Below are 23,112 nucleotides of genomic sequence, written 5' to 3'. Positions count from 1 at the left end.
GAGAGAAAGAGGGAGGGAGGAGAGGATAGGACAAGGAGAGAGGAGAGAGAGCATGAGAGTGAGGGGTAAGAGGGAGACAAGAGAGTAAGCAGTAAGAGGGCGAGGTGGGGCTGAACACCCCTTTTATGGTCTTTACTGTTGCTAGGTAACTGGGGAGGAGTTTAGACTGAAGGTCAGAAGCTTAGGCCATTGTCTCCATAACTACTGACCATGCTTCTCTTGTAGGGGCTGGGGGGGGGGCAGTAACTTAGGCAGGGGTCAGAGTTCCGGGAACCTAAGGGAATGCCTACCATGTCATAAAGGTGAATTATGACCATCGGGGTTTAGACTTCAGCTCGACTGGAGACCAGTCTGCAATTCCCCACACAGATCCTCAAGCTCCAAAACCTGAGTGTGTAAGAAAACCATATACTGGAAAAGATTCACAGCCGTGCTTCAAAATAAGAATGGCAACTCTTCATGGATTGGAGACTCGGAGATTCCTGGATGATACGGCGCCGAAAGGATTGTGTTAAAGCTTGAAGCTCAAACAAGAAAGACAGAGAACTAAGCGTTCCTATTCCACAGTAACAATAATCCGAGTACAGGGCTAGCATCTTCCGGCCCCTAGGAGGATGGTGAAGGCATACACCCCGAGGCGTCCTCCAGCCCTGGTGGCTGCCTGCTCACAGCACAGAGCTACAAGGGCAGCTCTCTGCAGCCCAGGAGACACAAGGCTGAGTCTGTGAATAGCTGTCCTATGATTAGCAGAGCAGTGTGGTGTTAGGACAGCAGGGTACAGTGGGACAGTAGCACAGAAACCAAACACTACGGAGAGGATAAGGGCGCAGGGGCCAACTGGAGAAGGTCGGTCACCACACTGAACTCTCAGGTCAGTTCTCAGCAGCTTGAGAAATACTCGGAAAGTGAGAGGGAACCAAGCTATTCTTTTAAGATGTCCAAGGAAGGGGAGACCACAGAAGGTGAGAATAAGAGATCTAAATGGACTTAATCCAAGGTCCCTTTTAAAAACCCAAGCCACTTGACTGTATTTGGCCTTTTGTGACCTTTAACTCTTTCTGTGTGCCGCTCAAATCCCATGTTTGAGGAGCCATGGTTCCTATTATCCACACAGTGTGGAGTTTCTTTTCCTAAAATTCGTTTCACCTCTTCCATAAATATTCTGTGAGCCTGGAACTGAATTGAGCTTAACAATGGTCAAATAATGGAATGCTGTTTGATATACCTTCCCCTCTCCTATCCTCCCTGTAACATATCCATAGATGTCCTGTCAGTGGTTTCAAGTACACCTCTAGTTTGTTGGAAATACATTTTTCAAAGGTTTGTCTCTGACCATTTCTTTGTAAAATACCATTGAGTCTGTCTAGGGGTAGCTCATCCAGAACGGATTCCTCTCTGAGTACTGTACCAAAACAATGCCCTGTCCGGCATCTGTACAGGGATAAAGTATCTCAAACTTACTATGCCCTAATGCTTAACATCCTGGTTTTGCCACACTGTTCTCCTTCTCCATAGTCCTAACCTTAATAGGTGATGTGTTCTCCATGCAGCAGCTCAGATTCTTAAAGGGGGAATCTTAGTTTCATTTCAGTTGCTGTGGCAGTACACCCTGTCAAAGGCAGCCTAACACACAAAGGGTTATTAGTCCCAGGTTGTATGTAGTCCATCATTGTGGGGAAGACAAGGGAACACATCAAGAACATACATGGATGAGCACACAGTAGCCCTTAGCTCACCATCTCCCCTTTTATAAAACACGGGATCCACTGCTCAGGGGATGGTTCCACCCACGGTGGCAGGCCAATTAAGCATGATTAAGGCAATCAAGATAAATTCTCATGCCCATAGGCCAATGCAATCTGGATAATTCCTCGCTGAGACTCCCTTCTCAGGTTATTTTGCATTGGGTCATACTAACCTTTATAAAATGGAAACACTCTCTTTGATTACACTGATTCTTCAACTAGACTACCTATTTGAAATGTCTGCTCTATTTCAAAAGATTTCCCTACCAACTAACCAATAACTGATACTTTCATCTGGATTAACAGAACCATCTATTGCTACCTTTTTTTATATCCTTATCAAACCATTATCTGAATAGAAGCCAAAGTAATGTTTATGGTTTTTTAGAGTTATTGATTTATATGTTTATTTTATGTGTATTCTACTTGCATGTATGTAAGGGCACCATAGGTGTTAAACCCTCTGAAACTGGAGTTGTAGATGGTTGGAAGCCACTATGTGAATGATGGGAATTGAACCCAGGTCCTCTTCAAGAGCAAGCAAGTGTGCTTGACCATGAATCCATCTGTCAAACCCAGACGTAATATTGGAAAACAGAAGCTATGGGTTAAATCACCTTGCAGCTCTTTAGGGGATCTAAGTTTGGGTCCCAGCACCCACATCAAGCTGCTCACAACTGTCTGTAACTCCAGCTCTAAAGAATCCAAGGGATCCGAGGCCTCTGACCTCCATGGGCCTCTATGTTGATATGCACACTCTTCCTCACAAACATACACATAATTCTGAATAATTAAAACATCTTTAAAATCTTTTTAAAAAATCATTTGTTAGATTATGCCAGCCTTCTCTTAAATGCCGGTCCTGTCTTTGAAACGTTTACGATACCTTTATTGAACTTTAAATAAAACCCATCAGTTTGTGATTGGCAAGATCCTGCATCATACATAGTCTGTACCTTTTTTTTTTGTTTTTAAACTGGCATTTTAAAATTTTCAGTGTGTAAGCCTTTCACCTTGGGTAAGGTTAGGTGACACTTTAATCTCTTTGATGTTGTAGATGCTTTTGATATAAGTATAGTGACAGTTTCATGTGTATTTCTAAACTGATCAGGTTGCCCCCCCCCCCACACACACACTGAATATGCACACCCTGTTTGTCACTCACACTTGTACAGAGTGATTTAAAGGTCAGCTCACATCTACTAGTGCTTCATAGGAAGAAAGGCACATCTCTTGCTGGTAATTCTTCCCCTGGGACAATGGAGTGACGCTTTTCTCAGCCTCCAGGGCAGGCTTCTGGGACCCCAATGTATTTGTTTTAACCAGATTTTCCACACACTTCTTTCTAACATCTATCTTCATTTGAGAGTGTCTTACTTAAAAAATGTTATTTTTACCTTGTGGGCCCAAGGCTCGGTGCTATGGCCTTCCCGTTCTCATCTCCGATAAGAACTAGATGCACAGTAAATATTTGCTGGGCAAGCACGCCTGCTTACGGGCTCTGGCTGGCACCTAAGTGGTCATGGTGCTCCAGCATCGATGAACTACACTTTCCTCAACTCTATTTCCACTAGCTTTCCAGATAACTCTCTGTAGCTGGTTTCAGACATCAAACTGCCCACAAACAGACCTATAAGTAGGTTTCGCTCCCAGCGGCGCGAAGCCATCTCAGTCACAGGACAGACATCTGTCAACCAGGTGTGGAGTCTAGAAGCCATGCAGGGCTATTAGGTTATAACATTTACTTGAAAAATATATGCTGTATGACACTATTATAACACTTTGTCTATTATTTAACTTCAATAAATATTATCAACAGTATCTTCTTTGGACAGGTAGAAAAACTTGAGGCTCAGTAGTTACATATCACTAACATGTAGAATACAAATTGAAGTTTCTTGTGGTTTATTATGAATCTATCCAGATATCGTTTTTCTCTTGGTAAAAATGATATAATTCGATATTTATTTTGAGGGAGTGCATTTCTGAAGGAGTGTTGTGAAAATCAATGACTCGGTCATTCATAAAGGATGGTAAATGAGGCCTTAATGGAAGGCATTTATTTCATATGGTTGAATGTAAGCAAAATAATGTAGGTGTGAGAAAATCTAGAATCTTTTTTCTTTTTTCTTTTTCTTTCTTTTCTTTTTTTTTCTTTTTCTTTTTTTCTTTTTTTTTTTTTTTGTAGGATTGATCTATTAGCAGTCAGGTTATTGGCCACATTGAATTACTTTATAAGGAAACCCATACTGTGTTGTTACTTTATTCAAACAGACAAGATTACCAAGCAAAGTCATGGCCAACGGCTCTAAGAGAGTTTTTGCACAATGGAGAGAAATCCCCAGAGAACGTTTTACCATTTCGGCTTTGGGCAAACATGAAGAACATCATCTGCCTATGGCGTGGCCAGAACTTGCTGATGCTTTTGTCTGTCTTCTTCAGAGATGCAGCGAGCAAAGGGAGCGGACTGCTCATTGTTGCCCATGGATGAGGAAGGGAGTGGACTGCTCAGTGTTGCCCCTGGTTGAGGAAGGGAACGGACTGCTCAGTTTTGCTAATGCAGAGACCCTTGAATGCAGTCTCTCCCATTGTGGTAAACGCTAGCCATAAAGGATCTTTTGTTGTTACTTCATGATTGTAATTTTGCTACTGTTATCAATCATAATACAACTCTCCGTGTTCTCCAGCAGTCTTAGGTGGCCTCTGTGGAAGAGTCTTTCGACTCCCAAAGTGCTACCACTCACAGGTGGAGAACCATGGTATGCTGGGTTTTATTGCCTGAGAGGCTTGGCTTAGAAGACAAAAGTTAGGAGGAAAAACTCCAAAGCATTTCGTCTGAAAACTGTAGACCTCTTAGTGAACATCCTCAGCCGTGGATCCTGCCAACAGCTGGTCCTTGGGATTGCTGGCAGGAGAGGGACCGAAGCATGAGAGCCTTTCTGCTTTCTCCGGAGGCTGAGCTTTGATTATATTCTCTGCACATTACAAAGCAGGAGACTTAATTTTTTTTTTTCTAAAGAATCTCAAGAAGAACACTTAGTGGGCCCTCTATTTAGGGAGTCAATTTTCTTTTGAAAATTTCAGCTAAATTGCCCCCTTTATTCTTAAGGCATATTTACAACTTTTGCCAAAAGGATCCACAACTGTGTTTATTTGGCAGAGAGCCACAGACAAGTCAAAGGGAGGAAGGAAAAAAAATCCTTTAATGATTATGAACTTCCGGGCTTTGAAAAGGCTCAACAGCTGTCAGTAGCTCCTCCAGTTACTCACAAATGCTGGGAAGCAAGTATCCTTCTAGGGTCTGTTTGTGTTTCAGACCTCTCTCCGAAGGTGGGTGGGTAAGAAGAAAGCGCCGGTAAGACGCATTAGCGTTAGTTTGTTTTATAAAGGGAGAAATACATACCCTTGGCAATTACACTCTAAAAGAATATGCACTCAAATGCATGCCAGTGGGGAACTGGAAGAAAGAAACACCATTGATGTGCCTTTATTATGTTTAAAATTGTCAAAGTGTTTAACAGAGGAGAAAACACTTGTCTGTCATCGACCTCATCCAGGTCAGCTTGGAGCTACATGGGCTTCAAGACTCCTTTGTCAAGCAATTCAAGTAAATGTCTTTCTACTTTTAACGGCTCACCTTTCAGCTTGTCAAGAGGTCTACTTGGATTCTCTTCTGTCCAAATTCAATTTAATTGCTATTATCCTAGGGTCCATATTCATGTTTTTGTTCAGTCTCTATGCTCGATTTCTGTGGCCGAATTACCAAGAAGCCTTTTACATTTGAGAGGCAAGTTCCATCCATCCTATAGTTGTCCCTTTAAACCCACATGCTTTAGTATTCAATAAGCAGGCTACAATCCCTGTAACCACGGAGATTATGTATAGAGGAAGGGATTAGGGGGATGGGAAGGATTTATCAAAGACTGAGAAATAGAACAGATACTTATGTATGTATAGGGAAGAGAATGGAAGGACTAAACAGAGAGAGAGAGAGAGAGAGAGACAGAGAGAGAGAGAATAAAGGAGTGAATTCAGAAATGGATTGCTAAAACTAAGGATCATTTGAAGGGTTGTATGAAGCCTACTATAGTAAAACCTTATTAAAATATAGACATAAATGAAAGAAATCGATGTAGAATTACCATAGAAAGGAAGAGACAAGGTGTGGGGTAGTGGACAGTGGATTGTGCCACCAGACAGAAAACTTGATAAGGTCGAGTGCATTCAGGAACCTCAGAAATTCTCATCATTGAGAACGGTAGGCATTGAAACTACTCCCAACCAGGTTCCTGTCCTGATCAGGACACCCTGTTGAGAGGACAGTGACAATAAGTCACGTAGGGATAACAGCTGAAGTCCTTCCACATGCAGATGAGGCATCCCTAACATCTCAGACCAAGGTCATAGAAAGCATCTGCCTCTAGATCCCAACCCACCTCCAAATGTTTACAAGGTCCTATCCACAGGGAATAAAGGGCACGGGTTATTTCAACAAATATCGTCTGAGAGTGCCTGTCTTACTGAGCTGTAACACTCCAGGGAAGAGTGTTCTCTCCCAAAGCTTGCCTTGCTGGACCTTGACTTGGACTAACTAGCGGGGTGTGCAAGCCTGACCGTAGCCAGTTCCTGGGCAATGGCCTTGCTCCAGCCTTCCCTCACAGAGTTGTAATTCTTTGGCTGCTCCAGCCAGGCCAGCCTTATGGAAACCTCAGGCTATTTTCAAGGCTACTGGTTCCCCTCTACAAATGGATGGTAAGACCATTTTGCTGGACAAGACTTACATAGCTCAGCAAACATGGAGACGTGGTACCTAAGTAGGACCTTTACCCCTACCGACTTGTGTTAATGATATTGGAGGGTACCATCTGCATGCTATCGGAGGAGATAAACAAACATTAACCTAGCTAGAAAATCTTCAGTCTACATTGGTGATGTAGCTGCAAGATTCTCTGGTGCAGTAGTGGCACAACTGCTGTGAGAGTATCCAAGCACTATCTAATAGGATTTAAGGTCTATTCCACAAGATGAAACCCATGTCAGGCACTGTCTGGGTGGCTGTGGTGTTTTGAATATGCTTGGCCCAGGGAGTAGGGCTATTTGGAGGTGTGGCCTTGTTGGAGTAGGTGTGACCTTTTTGGAGGAAGTGTGTCTGTTACTATGGGGGTGGCTTTGAAGCTCCACCCAATGTAGAAGAGTCAGTCTTCTCCTGTCTACCTTTGAATAAAGAAGTAGAATTCCTAGGTCCTTCAGCCCCACATCTGGCTGGATGATGCTATGCTCCTACCTTGATGATAATGGACTGAATCCCTGAACCTGTAAGCCAGCTATAGTTAAATGTCGTCCTTCATAAGAGTTGCCTTGGTTATGGTGTCTGTTCCTAGCAGTAAAACCCTAACTAAGACAATGGTCAAAACCTGAGACTAAAATAGCCATGGGCCTAGGGGAAAACCAAATACTGTTATTGTGCTAAAGGAACACGGTGATAAAACACCTCCTAATGACATTCTGCAATATGCTTAGATCAGTGTCCTGCTCAGCTGTCACCTAAGAAGCCTCTCCAGCAGTAAGTGGGAACAAAGACAAAGACCCACAACGAGAGAGACAATGTGCAGAGAATCAGACACCTTGGAATTTCTGTCTTTAAAATTTGGTCTTTGGAAAAAATGTGGTCTTCTGAGATGGAGAGATCGCTTAGCCATTTAAGGTTAAGATAACCACTAAAAACACACAACATTGATCTTCTCACTCAGGAGAGGGGAAGGATCAATGGCTTCTGGAAAACAAATAGAAATATGGAAAGTGAATATTGAATATCGATGGCAGTGAGGCTGGGCAAAATGATATGAAACCACAGGCAAGGGGGCAGAAGGGCTGTGCAACTTGAATTTGGGCTCTTGAGTGCTTTTTCTGTAGACCTCCACCTTGTAATAAGGATTGAGAGTCCAACAGCATCCTCTGTAGTAAATTACCAAATATGAACATGCTGCCTTACGTGGGTTAACTTCAGGAATGAGGCTTGTTATTAAGAATGTGGTGACGCATACAGACTGTATATAGATTGCAGATGCATAAAAGTGATGATCAACTTTGTGCTAGCACAGAATATTTCCTGTTGCATTTCAAAATACTTTCTAGTGTTTTGCCTACCTACTTTATTAAGGCCACTAACATCCTTCTCTTGGTTTAAAGTGAGCTTAAAAAAGGCAGGAGACCATTTGCTCCATTCCTACCCTATTATCTGACAGAAGTGGTCATAGCTCTGTGAGTGTGTTTGTGTTCTGTGGTTTGGCATATGTAATGAAACACTCAACCATAATTTCCAATTTCAGGTAGAAAACTATGATCATATTTTCATCCATAGTTAGTTTGGAGAACAAATGACTTTTAGGGAAAAAATGAGGGCATCTAAAGGGTTGCAGCAATTACTTTCTCATTGTTATTTTTTTAATTGAAAATACAATCTCCTCTCATATGATCCCTTTAAGATGTACACCCTTGATTTGTTTGCTTGCAAGCGTACTTAAGATTTGGCCATACAAATCATTCTAGCATGTACTTCACACTTGGAAGAAAGATGTGTAAGACAAGGTCCCTTGGGCTGAAGTGGGGAAGGGACTTAGAATGGGAGCAAAGCAAAGTCACACACATTAGCAAGTAGAAGAGAAGATAGAAGCTGGAAGTTGAGATCCAGGGTTGCTTCAACTGTAGCTTGTTAAATATTTAACAATTAAAATAGTTTACTCTTTGTCTTCCTATTTCTACCTCCACTGAGTGGGAAGTAGCTTGATGCAGAGAATTAATACCAGAAGAGAGGATAAGGACTCTCCCATTTCAAGGAAAACAAATACACAAAAGTGATCAAGGCCAGCAACTTGCTTGGTGAGCACCATGCAATGTGTGTATAGGTTCATCGCATCCTAAATGGTGCTGGGTCAGGGGAGGTGAACACAAGAAGAAAGAAAGAGCCTCTGTGTGCCATGGCTAATACATTTCCTAATAAAGGCTTGAATTTCTCAGAGTGAAACATTCAAGGATTCACGAAGCTGCAGCAAAAGCTATGTCCACCTTCTTGGGATACCAGTTTGTAGAAGTGGGGACTGGGATTGAAACAAAATGGTACAGACAATGTGTTATATCTGTGGTTATACAAAACCCACAATGCATGTGCTAAAGAATGAAATGCAAATTTCACATCACTATAAAAAGCCAAGACTAAAATCATGCATAGAATTGCTTTTGAGGGCATACACAGAGATGCTGGGCAACCAGCACATGGTCCTCATTATGCCTGTACCAGAGAGCACCATGCTGTGCTGCTGGAAGTGAAGAGAATTGCAAGAGAGTTCTATGAAGCCTGGGATGATGGCATGAAATGGAGACAAAGCAGGAAGCATGCGAGCTGCCTGCAGAGATGCTCAAGACAGAACTGCAATGCTGTCTCAGTCAGGGTTTCTATTCCTGCATAAAACATCATGACCAAGAAGCAAGTTGAGGAGGAAAGGGTTTATTCAGCTTACACTTCCACATTGCTGTTGATCCCCAAAGGAAGTCAGAATTGGGACCCAAGCAGGGCAGGAAGCAGGAGCTGATGCAGAGGCCATGGAGAGATGTTACTTGCTTCCCCTGGCTTGTTCAGCTTGCTTTCTTATAGAACCCAAGTCTACCCCCAGGGATGGCACCACCCACAAGCCCCTCCCCACCCCTATCACTAACTGAAAAAAATGCCTTACAGCTGGATCTCATGGAGGCATTTTCTCAACTGAAGCTATTTCTCTGTGATAACTCCAGTTTGTGTCAGGTTGACACATAAAACCAGCCAGTACAGACACCTTCCCAACAATGAAGTGAAAGGCTGGAAGAAATCAGAGCTATAGTCAATTCTCTGGTGTGGGCTACTTTACCTAGACATATTTATTATTATTATCTTATTATTATTTTTAGAAAGAGAGATCTTGAAGTACCCAAATACCCAGGGAGTCTAGCAAGCTGGTAAATGTCAGTACCAAGTTACAGAGCTATGCCTTTGAAGGAATCACTAAATAACACCAGGTAGGGGGGTAGATTGGGGAAGCAAAAGAGCTAAGTCTGGCAGCAACCCTTGGTTTCCCTTATAATGCCTTCATATTTTGAAAATGAGAGCCCATTTCTATTTATCATGGGGTTTTAATCAGCCAAGCATTGTGGGTTCAAATTTCATATACAGCTAATTTGGAAGTAGGTACATGAAAACATTATCTATAATGTTAATCCCACTTGCTACACTGATAGGAGTATTAGTTTCATAAAGTTAATATTTAATTCAAGAATCATTAAAATTTAATTTTAATGTTTGAGTTGACACAGATTTTACACATTTTGGAGTACCCTGTACTGTTTCAATTATACGTACATACAGTGTAATACTCAAATAATGGAAATCATGTTTATCTCCTCCAGTATTTCATTTCTTGTGATGAAAAAAATTTAAAATAGTTTCTTCTAGGTTCTTGAACTACGCCACGCATGGCACCTATAGTCCCCCAGTGTGCAACAGACTACCAGTTCTCCCAAGCCTCCACAGCTCATTTCCTTTGATCAATATTTTCCATCATTCTCTTAAAATTTATTAAATAGACATTACATGATAAAAGGGAAAGAAAGCCAGTGACTATTAGTTAGACTGCTCTCACATGTTACCTGTGAGATTTTGAAAACATCTTTCATTCATATATATATATATATATATATATATACTAACTTCAAATATATGTATATATATGCATATATATATATATACATATATTTGAAGTTAGTGAATAATTAACACCAATATATGAATTTCAATTCACAAAAACTTCTTCCCATGAAGACAATTCTGAAATATAGACAAAGGGTTTTTTTCAATTTTTTATTAGATATTTTCTTCATTTATATTTCAAATGCTATCCCAAAAGTCCCCTATACCCCCCCCCCCGCCCTGCTTCCCTACCCACCCACTCCTACTTCTTGGCTCTGGCATTCCCCCGTACTGAGGCATATAAAGTTTTCAAGACCAAGGGGCCTCTCTTCCCAATGACAGCCAACTAGGCCATCTTCTGCTACATATGCAGCTAGAGACACGAGTCCTGGGGGTACTGATTAGTTCATATTGTTGTTCCTCCTATAGCGTTGCACATCCCTTCAGCTCCTTGGGTACTTTCTCTAGCTCCTCCATTGGGGGCCCTGTGTTCCATCCAATAGATGGAAATGAGGATCCACTTCTGTATTTGCCAGGCACTGGCCTAGCCTCACACGTGACAGCTATATCAGTGTCCTTTCAGCAAAATCTTGCTGGCATATGCAATAGTGTCTGAGTTTGGTGGCTGATTATGGTGGGGTAGTCTCTGGATGGTCCATCCTTTCATAAACAAAGGTTTATGCATTAAGTAGGAATAAAATAAATAACCAACACAATAGTAATCATAATAACAAGAAGGTCATGCACAGAGAAGAGGGACATAATATGCTATGTCACACATAGGAAGGTATTTCACACATGGGATGGTGTGCCACACATAGAATGGTATGTCACACATAGGATGGTTGTCACACACAGTATGCTGTGTCCCACATAGGATGCTATGTCACACATAGGATGCTATGTCACACATAGGATGCTATGTCACACATGGGATGCTCTGTCTGTCTCGGGTGGCACATGTGCACATGATAGGACTAATAGTTTGCATTTGAGGCCTCTACTGGACACAAGGTAGTTAGTATAATCCTCAGCTAATGACATACCCTCTGTTTGTATAGAATGCACTATATGTCTTTACTTAATACCAGTAAGCACTGCTAACCAATCACAGGACAGCACTTAATCACTTAATCTGCAGCTTACATTCTCCAGGAAGGAGGTGAGAAACTATAAATGCCCAAGCAAGTCACATTGCCTTGAGGATTTCAGTATTCACTTTAAAGACAATGTAGTATGGTAGAAAAAAAGGAATCCACAGTAAATTTGTTTTCTCTATATATTTTTAGTTAAATATCCAGTGTCATATACACATAAATATTACTTTGTAATTTTCTCAGACTATACCAACTATTTGAAATTAGCCAATGTATATGAATTATGCATAAAGGTGCCCAGAACCTAAAGCAAAAATGAGATACTCCATGGAGAGCAATGCAGTTTACTCCTAGTTGATGGGGTGCAGTACTGAACACGGAGTGTGCATTCCTGTGAGTGCCACGCTCATCCTATAAACACTCATACCGTACAGGCTGGAATGCTAGTAATGGTAAGATCCCGTAAAAATTGAAATGACTTGACCATGCATCTGTCCCATGTTGCTTATGGCAGCTGCAGTCGAGAAGCAGGAGCTGACAAATGAGTCTACAGTCAACCCTAGGTCTCCCTGAGACACTCCCATGTGGGACACAGAGATTCACGACATTACTCCCAAGGTCTACTTAAGAAATGGAGTTAGCACCATGTCCATACCGCTTGTTCCTTCCCTTCTACAGATCCAATGGCATCTCAAAGGAAAACTGGAATCCCAGTACATTTGCCTCACACAGTAGGGGAAGTGTTTGTCAATTTTCCACTGTTGTGGAGCATTTGAGATGTCGGGAGTGGGGTGGAGGGGAGTGATATGCAAATATTCACCTTAAACACACCCTATCACTGATACCTTTAACGAACGCAAGGCAATCCTCTGTATGTGTATGTGAGTGTCTTCAAACACAAAGAGCATGTTGGCACTTAGGTATCATTTATACACATTTATACAGGTGCTGTACGGAATCTTCATCTCATAACTAGACTCTTGGGGTAGTGCCTGTGTCCATGGTTACCTTGTTGAATAACTAACTTGGAAGGTTCAATTTGCTTTCACTGTTTGCTTTCCAAATAAGGCTGAGCGCCGTTATAATCAGTGAGGTGAAACGCAGATTTGCCTCATGTTTGTTTTATAAAATAATATAACCCAATCAACAGCAATACTAATCTCATTTTATTCTGCAAGAAAGCTCAAAGAATTACAATAACTTGGATGACTTCTCAACCTGTGGCCTCATTTCATAATCACGCTTGAAGGAAGACTTCTTCTTGTTCCTAGTAGGCTCTCACAATTTAGAAAAAAAATGATTCAATTTAATAAACATGGGTGTTACAATTACGAAGCGCTGACTTGCTTCTGCCTGAAATATTAAGGTTACATTACATGTGATTCTAAACTGTCAGCCCTAATTAAAGTTTGATGGATATGAAGATTAAAGCAGCCTTACAAGGTATTGGTCAACTAGAATATGTCTGAATGTAACAGATAGCCACATTCCAGCACTGTGCAGAAGAAACCAGGGCATGTGGTCCTAGGCACACTGAACCCTATCATTTCTCACCTGCATGAACTAGAACATGGATTTAGCACAGTTTACCTGTTTAAAAGTGTCATGTGAAGATGGTGACAACCGTCCTTCAGTTACTATCTGGTGAAAGGCCATGCTTAATTTTCTTTATTTAGATTGTCAGATTAGCTGAAGTACTATGAGGAAAACAAAGCCTTTCACATTGTCTTTCAAATTGCTCAGTCATATTGTATTCCATATTGTTACTTCTCCTCCTGCTAGACTCAGCACTGTTTGACAGACTCTTCCCAGTGCTCACATGGTGATCCATGACCTTCTGCAACTCCAGTTTCAGGCCATCAGACAGCTCTTCTGAACTCCGAGGGCTCCTGTACACATGTGGTGTGTATATATATACTCAGGCACACACTCGTACAGAGTCTAAACTAGAATAAATTAATGTTGAATAAAACCACCAGAACTTATCTCAAGAATAGGTTATTCAAGAAGAATACAACTGTGTGGTGTGTGCCTGTAATTGTAGAACTCAGGGTTGAAGCAGGAGAATTAGGAATTTGAGACCAATGGTAGCTAGACTGAGACACGGTCTCACAAAACAACAGACAAAAAAATAATTACATATGGCTGGAACTCAAGGTAGGAAATAAAGAGCAGAAACCAATTACAGAATGAGGTACCAAAGCTCTGGTGGGAAAAATGGACTTCTAAGTGAGAACACTGTGGAGTGCCCCTGAAAGAACCATCTTGAGTCTATGGTAGAGACCATCAGAAGGGGAATCTAGAGATGAAGAATCCCATGAACAAAGACATAAAGTGTGGAAAGCCCACACTTTTCTTTGAGTACTGCTGAGGTGAGGAGTCTTGTGTTCCTCATACTTAGAGAGACAGGATCATGACAGTGTTCATAGGACATTCAGTGCCAGGTAGATTGAAAACAAATTTGGGTGTTTGGTCAAGATGGTGAATAGACAACAATCCAGCAGAAGTACACAGTAATTACATTTGGTCTGACAACTTTGCTGATGACAGAGACAAAGAACTCGCTATCTGAGACCAAAGCCTGGCCTAGAGACAGAATGATATCTCAGGCCAAGGAACTGCAGTTGTAGGAAGGGAAGATGTGTCACCGAGCCTGGAAGTACAAGTTCCAATATATGACAAGTCACAGGCCTTCAAGATTTCAGGGAACATAATTAAGAAAATGGCAGGCACGGAAGAATATTAGTAGAAATGAATATGAGCCAACCCCACATGGATACACTAATATACTGCTTTTCATGTTCAAGTCATAAAAACGTTTCCTTTTTTTTTTTTTTTTTNGTTTTTTTTTTTTNAGACAGGGTTTCTCTGTATAGCCCTGGCTGTCCTGGCACTCACTTTGTAGACCAGGCTGGCCTCGAACTCAGAAATCCGCCTGCCTCTGCCTCCCGAGTGCTGGGATTAAAGGCGTGCGCCACCACGCCCGGCCGGTCATATTTCATCTACATCAGAGTTCAGATCAAAACCATTTCCATAGCCTGACTCTTACTAAGGGTACTTCCCTAAAAGATTNTTTTNGTTNTTTTTTTTTTTTTTTTTAATTTCTATGGAGTCAGTAGTTTAAAATTTGCAGCAATTATTTTGGATATTTCTTGCATGCCTATGAAAGGTGATAGACAGGTGGAAAGAAAGAGGCTGGTGGGCTGGTGAGCTACACCCTAGTGAGCTAACAATTCTGAGTGCTGAATGCTTCAAGTTTTCTCTCCTATTTCCCTTGTGCTCTATGATCTACCAGAACACACAGATAGTCCTCCTTATGGCCTCTCCACCCATGATGCTTCAGATACAAACTGGCTCCTTTCAGCTCTGGTTCATCAGCAGCTACCGCATGTGCGTGCGTGCGGGCATGCGTGTGTAAGCATGCTCTTTGGTTTGCTATTTCACTCATGTTGAATGAGCACTTTGTGTACAAGTTCTGAGGGAGGCACAGTGGTAGGTTAAAGTATGTATCAAATTTGGGCTAGAGAGGTGGCTCTGGGGTTAAAGTGCGGACTCTACAAGTGTGAGGGCCAGAGTTCAGATCTCCAGAAGTCTCACAAATGTCAGATAAGCATGGTTGCCCACCTATAATTTCGGCACATCGAAGGTGGAGACAGGGGACCACTGGCTCAAGCTGACTAGCCAGACTAGTTGCTTTATAAACTGAGTTCAACGGAGAGACCTTGCCTCAAATAATAACGTAGAGAGAAAGCCATGACTCCCAATAACAACCCCATGCTTCCTCATGCATGAACACATACTTTTATGACCATGGAACCCCACAGGAGTGACCAGATGTCTACAGTTCACACACACACAAGCACACATACACACACACAGAGAGAAAAATTTTGAAATTCATACCAAGTATAAGTTTTATAAATTTACATAATGATAGTTAATACAGATAAGAGCTATATTTTATTTTTAACTTTTGGGGGAGGGGCTCTCCATTTTGTCCCCTCCCTAGAAATACTGAAACAGAACTGATATTAGTATGAGAACAAATGAGGACATTCTTGTCATTGCACAGTGGCCCTGCTTCTCTTAAATCTCTCTTACAGACAGAAGAGGGGAAAGGGTCTCGTCCCCTCAGAAGCTGCTCCATGCAGACAGCTACGGGCCTGCAGAATCCTCATTTCTTTCATCATGCAATGTTTACTGAGGTCCCACTCTGAGGTAGACGCCATGATGGGATGGATCAACAGGATAGACAGAGTTCCACTTTCACTTAGAAAAACACTCAGTGCTCAACACAGTAAACTGGGGAGACTTCTCTGAGGCAACCTTGTAACTCACGAATGTGTTCAGAAGGATGACTGGTATCTAAGAAATGATACTCCTGTCTTATAGGGGTGTGTATGTGTGTGTGTTTGCATGTACATGTGTGTATGTATGTGTCACTGGGTGTTGGAGAGGATTCTGCATACCTCATAACTCTATTATTTAACTGTGAGAGAAATATGATAAATTTAAATTCTCTCAAACATTCCGCATCTATCTAGCACCGAGAATCACATTTTGCAAAAGGACACCAAGTGCAAAGGTTTCCTTTTGCTGTGTTTAAGCCTTGTCAAGGGAAAGCTAACTAATATGCTAAATGCTAATTCTTATTTTTATGCACTGGCTAAATTTCAGTTATCATGTACATAGACATTTGGCATCTCCTTCCCACGTCCAATCTCAGCTTAAAAACATTTTAAAATTCCTCTTGCTTCTGTTTTGTGACACTCCTGGGGAGAGTACTTAGCTCAGCCTTGTGTACATGTTACCTCTTGAGCTTAGGTAGAAGGTGTGAGTGGTTTCAATTAGCACAGCTAAATTATAAATTTCTGAAAATCCAAAATCGTAGATTGATTTTTTTTCCTTGTTTTGCAATGAGATGTGTAGTATTATGAAAATTTTATCTATTTCTGACTCTCCCACCAGCCCTGACTTTTGAGATTTAATGGCGGGTCCCACAAAACCAAAACATAAAATAAAAGAACAATGATAAAAGAACAATGAAAAGCGCCTTCCTCCCTGCAGCAAGCAGAGGCAAACACATCTTTGTTAGAAGTGAGAGGGAGAACGAACGCTATATTTCTTGGAGGCTATCCTGTAAATTATTTCTGGTGGAGGCTGGATTTGAGACCTGCTTCTGATTTGCTAAGGGCTATTTATGATTTATTTCAACCTTGGCTTGCTCTAGGGGGAAAAAATGAACAGGAAAATAAAGAACAGAAGCCTAGTCCCCTGTGGTACTCTGTCAGGAAGCCCCCAAACTCTTAAAAAAATAGGTACAATATTTAAATTCATTCCCTCAAAAATAAAATTAAAATTATATATATATTTTTTAATTGGAGGATGAGTGCCATGGTTTGTTTGTTTGTTACACCACACACACACACAACACACACACACACACACACACACACACAGAGAACAAATTTCAAGGTCTGAATCTTTTGCTGTTGCAGAGTGGTCCTGAGAGGAGATGTTCTCAACTACAGTGGGGGAATCTTAAACCCAGTCAAATATTTTTCTTAGGGAAAGTAGTGATAGGTCATAGTGAGGTGTGGGTATCATTAATGTTCTATAGAGATCCCTAACACACTAGGGTCACCATAACGTTGACACGTGGTCTATAACATCTTCGAAAAGCCATTTACTCTCCATCTAGGCTCTAAGGGAAGCTGTGTGTCTATCAGTTCTAAAGATCTGCATGTTTAAAACAGGCCATATGTGTGCTGATAAAATAGATGACTTCTGTTCTATTGGGCCAGTAAATCACATACTAAAATCTCTACATATGTACTGATTAGATACCTAATCAGCTCTGGTTCCAAGTAAGTCATAAGTCGGTCTGTATAAACATGCCTAAAGACTTGCATGCTCTGCGTTGGAGCCAGCACCGAATGCAATCCTTGGAACTTAAGAGAGTGCATCTATCATGATCATTACAAGGGAGGCCCACAGCTATGTCTTAGTAGGTTTTATCCTATCCTGTTTTTTAAAGGCAGGAGAAAAAAAATACTACACTGCAAATTGTTTGACAGCTCTGAGGTAAGGCACAGTTACACAGATACACAGACATAGCCTCAGTGCTGCTTAGACATTATCCTCACAAACTGTGCCCCCGCCCCATCTCCAGCTTCTTGGCTGAATGTTTCGCTCCTCCTCTGCCACGCCCATCATACATCAGAGTGTTCTTGTACAGAGGATCACAAGCCGCGCCCCCCACCCCCCTCACCCCCACCCCCACTCCAGCAACTTCATCTCAGAGTCAAGGTATAAGGCCACTCCAGAGAGCATCTTCGCACTTTGCCTCACCTCCTCCCACCCAAGCCTTCAGCTGGAGCAACCGCCTCCCTTTTTACTATTTATTGAGCCTTGCAGTGTTTTGACTGAAAAGACGTTCCCTATAGTGTTGCTTTAGCCATTTCAATGCCTGGTCTCCAGTTGGTGCCCCTGTTTGGGGAGGTTTAGGATGGGTGGCCTTCCTGGAGGAAGTGTGTCACTGGGGTTGGGCTTTCAGAGTTTAAGCATTTTGCCATTCCCAGATCACTTTCTGTCTCTCAGCTTCCTGCTGATTGTTTAGGGAGTGAGGTCTCAGACTCTGCCCCACCCACCATGCCTCCACTCCACCATTACGGGCAATGGTCTCCCTGTAATCTCAAGCTTGGTCGTGGTATTTTACCACTGCATATAAAAGTAGCTAAAGGAGTCTGCTTGGACTTTTGATTTGCACTTTCCTTTCTGTAAAGTATTTTTGTTTTTGTTTTTGTTTTTTTTCTCCAATGTAGCTCCATCTCTCCATTTCTCTGGGTATCACGTGAGAGAGGACTTTCTGGCCGCCATGTGTAATGTAGGAGCAACCTATCTTGACCTCACAAGTCTCCCTCCTCTGTGATTCGCTTTATCTGTTCTTTATGCTCCTCTCAGCCTTCACTAGAATGCATGTCTTCATGTGTTCCTTGTGCAGCTTTCTTCCCTACAAATTAAGCTACACTGGAACAGGAGGACAGGAGCATCCACCAAGCTCATACACAGCTGTGTTGAGTTCCCTAGTACAAATCAGTATGTGTTTGTGTGCATATGTTTGTGTATGAGACTGTGTATTTGTATGTATCTGTGTGTCTCTCTCCTCTCTCTCTCTCCCTCCCTCTCTCTGTCTCTCTGTCTCTCTCTCTGTCTCTGTCTCTGTCTCTCTGTCTCTGTCTCTCTCTCTCTCTCTGTGTGTGTGTGTGTGTGTGTGTGTGTGTGTGTGATCTCTCCCGGCCTCTTTGACTGCCAGAGTGATATGTACGAATTCTGAGCTGGATCCCTCTCTATGACCACTGAATCTTTCTTCTGTAAGTGGCAAGTGCAGCTCATTCCCAAAGTTGACATCCATCTCACTCTCAGATGTATAGGGCGTATACATCTATAGAGATGTATGTATATGCATGTATCCATAGATAGATGTATATATGATAATGAAACCTTAGAGAAACTTAGCCCGTTTCAGCTGGTAACAGAAACACAGCATGTGTCGGCTTTCCTATTGAACATGCAAAACATGAAGACAGGATTAGCATCTGTCGATCTGCCCTCTTTCCCCTTGAAAGCTGTGTGTCAGACAGGCTCTGGTAATGGCAGTACGTGAAGCAGATTTGGGGCCAGGAAGGCTGCTGTGTGCCACTCCTATGTGCTACCATAGCAAACTGAAGAGTTCTGGGTAGAACACCTATTTTCTGCTGCATTAGGTGACCTATCCTTCAGGGATTTGCTTGTGTCTCCATCTGTGTTTTAACCATGCACGATGCTGTCGTGTGTGTGTGTGTGTGTGTGTGTGTGTGTGTGTGTTTTCAGGGCTGAAGACTGTCATGGCACATGGTTTGCTTTCTTATTTAGGTTTCATAGGAACACTCTTTACTTCAGTCATTCAGAGCGGTACCTTTGGCAACCAAAATCACAGCTGGCCACGAACTGATGACGATGATGGTGTGATTAGTCAAGATTATAAGACTGTGGAGAATACTTAGCGATGACACTGTCTCGATATTGGCAACTACTAAGGATAGATACGACCAAAATGAGGGTATAGTCCAGCCCCAGTGAGCCCCATGGAACTGAAAGGATGTGTCCCCTGTTATGGAATGTCAACGACATACTGATTAATTAAAAGATTCTTTGCTATTAACTTGCTAAGCTTTCCCCCAGGTCCACCCAAAATATTGTCTTATTTTAATAAAGCTGTAAGACACATGCTAAATGAAAGTCTGAAATCATGTAGGAACTCCAACACTTAAACCCCTGTGCATTAACTGAAAACAGTTTTATTACATTATTCGAATAGGTGACACAAGGCTGTCATTTTTCTTTGTAACTAGGTGAAATGTATTGGGTGCCTTAGTGCATGCCTATATGTGAACAAGTTTCTAAAATTGTTCTTAAGGGAGAGGAGGAGATAAAACTTCAACACAAATGACAATGACAAAGCTCAGATATTAGGTGTCACTGCACATCTTCTGAACCCCAGGTGCGGAGAAATAATGATTTCCACAACCACCAGAGATGACTTTTGCAGAGGGAAGATTTCAAATAAACGTCTGTTTGCTTTAGGTGAGCTTCACTGAGTTGGCCTTATTTGATTTCAGAGCCTCCTCAGGGCGAAGGCTGTAGGATTTCCTGCTTGTAAAATGGAAAGAACACTTTGCTGAACTTGTATGACATCATCTGAGGCATTAAAGGGCAGAAAATCGCGGGTGCTCTGCCTGTTTGCCAGCCTCTTCTCCTCCTCAGTCTACTGCGTTTCCAAATGTCAAAGCACACCAAATCCAAGATTTATAGACTGCAGGAGTGAAAAAAAATATCAGGATAAACCCTCTAACTTTTGTTAAATGTTTTAAGTGATCATTAGATGGGCTTTGGGCAGTGTTGCAGGCTGCACATGGATTGCCTAATATGCAATGCGAAGACTAAGCAGTTTAGCTACTGTTGAATAGAGTCTTACTCTGTTTCTAAAACAGTCAGGAAACTGCTCTTTCCAGGTCAAAACTGAGTCATAATACAGAGAAAACAGTTATGAAAGACAATACCATTAAATTAATTTTACCAATTACTACCACGCTATACAAGGAAAACAATAACTTCCTTTTTAAACCCTAGAAACTCACTTATATTAAAAAAGGGTCAGTGTAGCTGCTATAAAATACATATATACATATATAATATATAACACACACACATATATGTGTGTGTTGTAAACTAATAGTTTTCAACCTGATGGTGCACAAATATTTTGCAAATCTCTTAAAATATAATAGACAAATAACCAATGCCAAACCCCTCAAAAGATCTTATCATAGGCATATAATAGACATGCTATTTTGGAGAGTAAATAAATTTCTTTGTTATGCAACACCCTTCCACCATAACTTCACAAAGAAACATGAAAGGACGTGGTCTTGCCTCATATTCAAAGTCTTCTGCTCTGTCGGCATCAGCGGGCAAGCTGGAAACATACTCATGGTCTTCATAAAACCCATGCTCCATCGGATGAAGAGAGTGGCAGCTGTGGGGGATACAGCAACAGGCAACAATGGATCACAAGGACTGCTTCCATGATTAAAGTGGAGTTTAGAATTTCATCTCACGCCTTTCTGCTTTGGAGTATGTTTGCTAGCTAAGGGATCCTGCCTTCAATGGAAGCACTTGCTTTCCTTTCTCTTCATGGGTGAAGCCCCTCAATATTCTGAAGGCTAAGGGGAAGGCTCTGGCTTCTAGTTCCATTTTGTGATGAGACCTTCTTCCCCTTTGATAAAGGGCATCCACCTAAATAGTAAAAAGCATTCCAGGTGACAGCCCTCTGGCAGTGTGGACATAATAAGTTCAGTTAGTATAGACCAGTTCTCCTCTCCTAAGAGGTGAGCTCTATGCTGATGTCCTCTCACAAGGAAAGAGGTAAGTGCTTGCCTGCATTTTCTTTTAAATTATTACTGCTATGGCTGCTGGTCTGCTAAAGTCAAGCAATAGGAGCCCAAATAGCAAATGCAGTATGACAGTATGATGTAGTATCCTGGCTGATGGTCTACCAGGTAGGTACACCCCCTTTCTATGCAAACAGCTAAGGAGAAGGTGACAACTCTCTGTCTGGGCATTGATGTGTTCCCCTTGCCCTTCAGATGGTAAGAAGGGAACACTGCCATAAGAAAACCCTTAGCCATTGCTGCAGACATCTCCTGAGTGCCTATTGAATGCCAGGCTCCGTGCCAAGTGCTGGAAACATGCTCGTGCACAAAATCCAATTCTCGCCTTATTAAATGAGGAAGGCAACAGAGTGGCAATTCTAGAATAAGACAATAATTAAAAGGAAGATATGGATGCTGGGGGGGGGGTCATGTGGTGTGGACAGAGATGCTGCAGCAAAGCCGGGGGCTGCGGGACTTGGGGAAAGCGTCTTGGCCCATGGATTAAGGGATGCTAATCTTAGAAGCCAGACCCTGAAAGTTCTGGCAAAGGACCTTTGCATGTGTCTGTCTCCTCCTCTGCAGCACCAGGATGGTAACCGTAAAGGTACCGTGTCCTAAGGCTGCTGGGAGGTCTCAGTGACACAGCAATGTAAAACCACTGCGATATTTACCCGAAATGATAGATAATAGAAGTGAAGTGTCTGCTCATTCAAGAAAGCATTTTTCTGCAAAGTCACTCTGCGTCAGGATGGACTCATGAATTTCACTGATATGTTTGTCTACTTGTGGCTCATTCCTATCCCAAAATATAAATACTAGGAGCTACTGGCTTTATGTCTGTTCCTACTTTCATTTCTCAAACCTACTCCTGTGCCTGCTATCAGAGCATTGTGTAGCGGAGCAATGAACAGAACACACAAAAGCACGGTGTATGCTCTCTTGCAGGCTGAGATCTTGTGGTGATTTGTATGTGCTAGGGTCAGGGAGGGGCACTACTAGGAGGTGTGGCCTTGTTGGAGTAGGTGTGTCACTGTGGGTGTGGGCTTTAAGACCCTCATCCTAGCTGCCTGGAAGTCAGTACTCTGCTAACAGCCTTCAGAGGAAGATGTAGAACTCTCAGCAACTCCTGCACCATACCTTCCTGGACACTCCCATGCTCCTGCCTTGATGATGATGGACTGAACCTCTGAACCTGTAAGCCAGCCCCAATGAAACGTTGTCCTTATAAGAGTTGCATTGGTCATGGTGTCTGTTCACAGCAGTAAAACCCTCACTAAGACAGGTCTTAAGAGGCACTCTCAGAATCTTGCTTACACGTTAGAATTGCCTCAGGGAGTGTTTGAGAACTCGTTCTTGCTTGAATCTGCTCTAAAATTTCTTAATTAATTGGTTAGAGGCCCAACTGAGGCTCCTCTAGTGTTCCTTGGGGTTCCCAGGTGAGCCCATTGTACCTGCGGCGCTCTATGCAAGTAAGTAATAGTCTGAGACTGGGCACAGTCACACGGGTCTCATACAAATAGAAGCTGGAGTAGAGAGAGCAGTGAAAATGCAGGCTAAGGGGACACAGTTGCTTTTATGAA

At 42.1% G+C, this 23,112-nt stretch overlaps 1 protein-coding gene across 1 annotated transcript in view; it reads right to left on the bottom strand.

Annotated features, from left to right (window-relative positions):
- Pdzrn4 (PDZ domain containing ring finger 4) overlaps nucleotides 1–23,112 on the bottom strand; it is a 356,285-nt gene that overhangs the window by 68,247 nt on the left and 264,926 nt on the right. The window contains 1 exon segment of the mRNA XM_021183579.1: nucleotides 21,033–21,135. Coding sequence (XP_021039238.1) covers nucleotides 21,033–21,135 — 103 coding nt within the window.

Source organism: Mus caroli, chromosome 15, assembly GCF_900094665.2.
Source record: "Mus caroli chromosome 15, CAROLI_EIJ_v1.1, whole genome shotgun sequence".
NCBI classification, from domain to species: domain Eukaryota; kingdom Metazoa; phylum Chordata; class Mammalia; order Rodentia; family Muridae; genus Mus; species Mus caroli.
The sequence above is the reverse complement of the archived record's forward strand: the minus strand, read 5'-3'. Positions and strand labels throughout refer to the sequence as shown.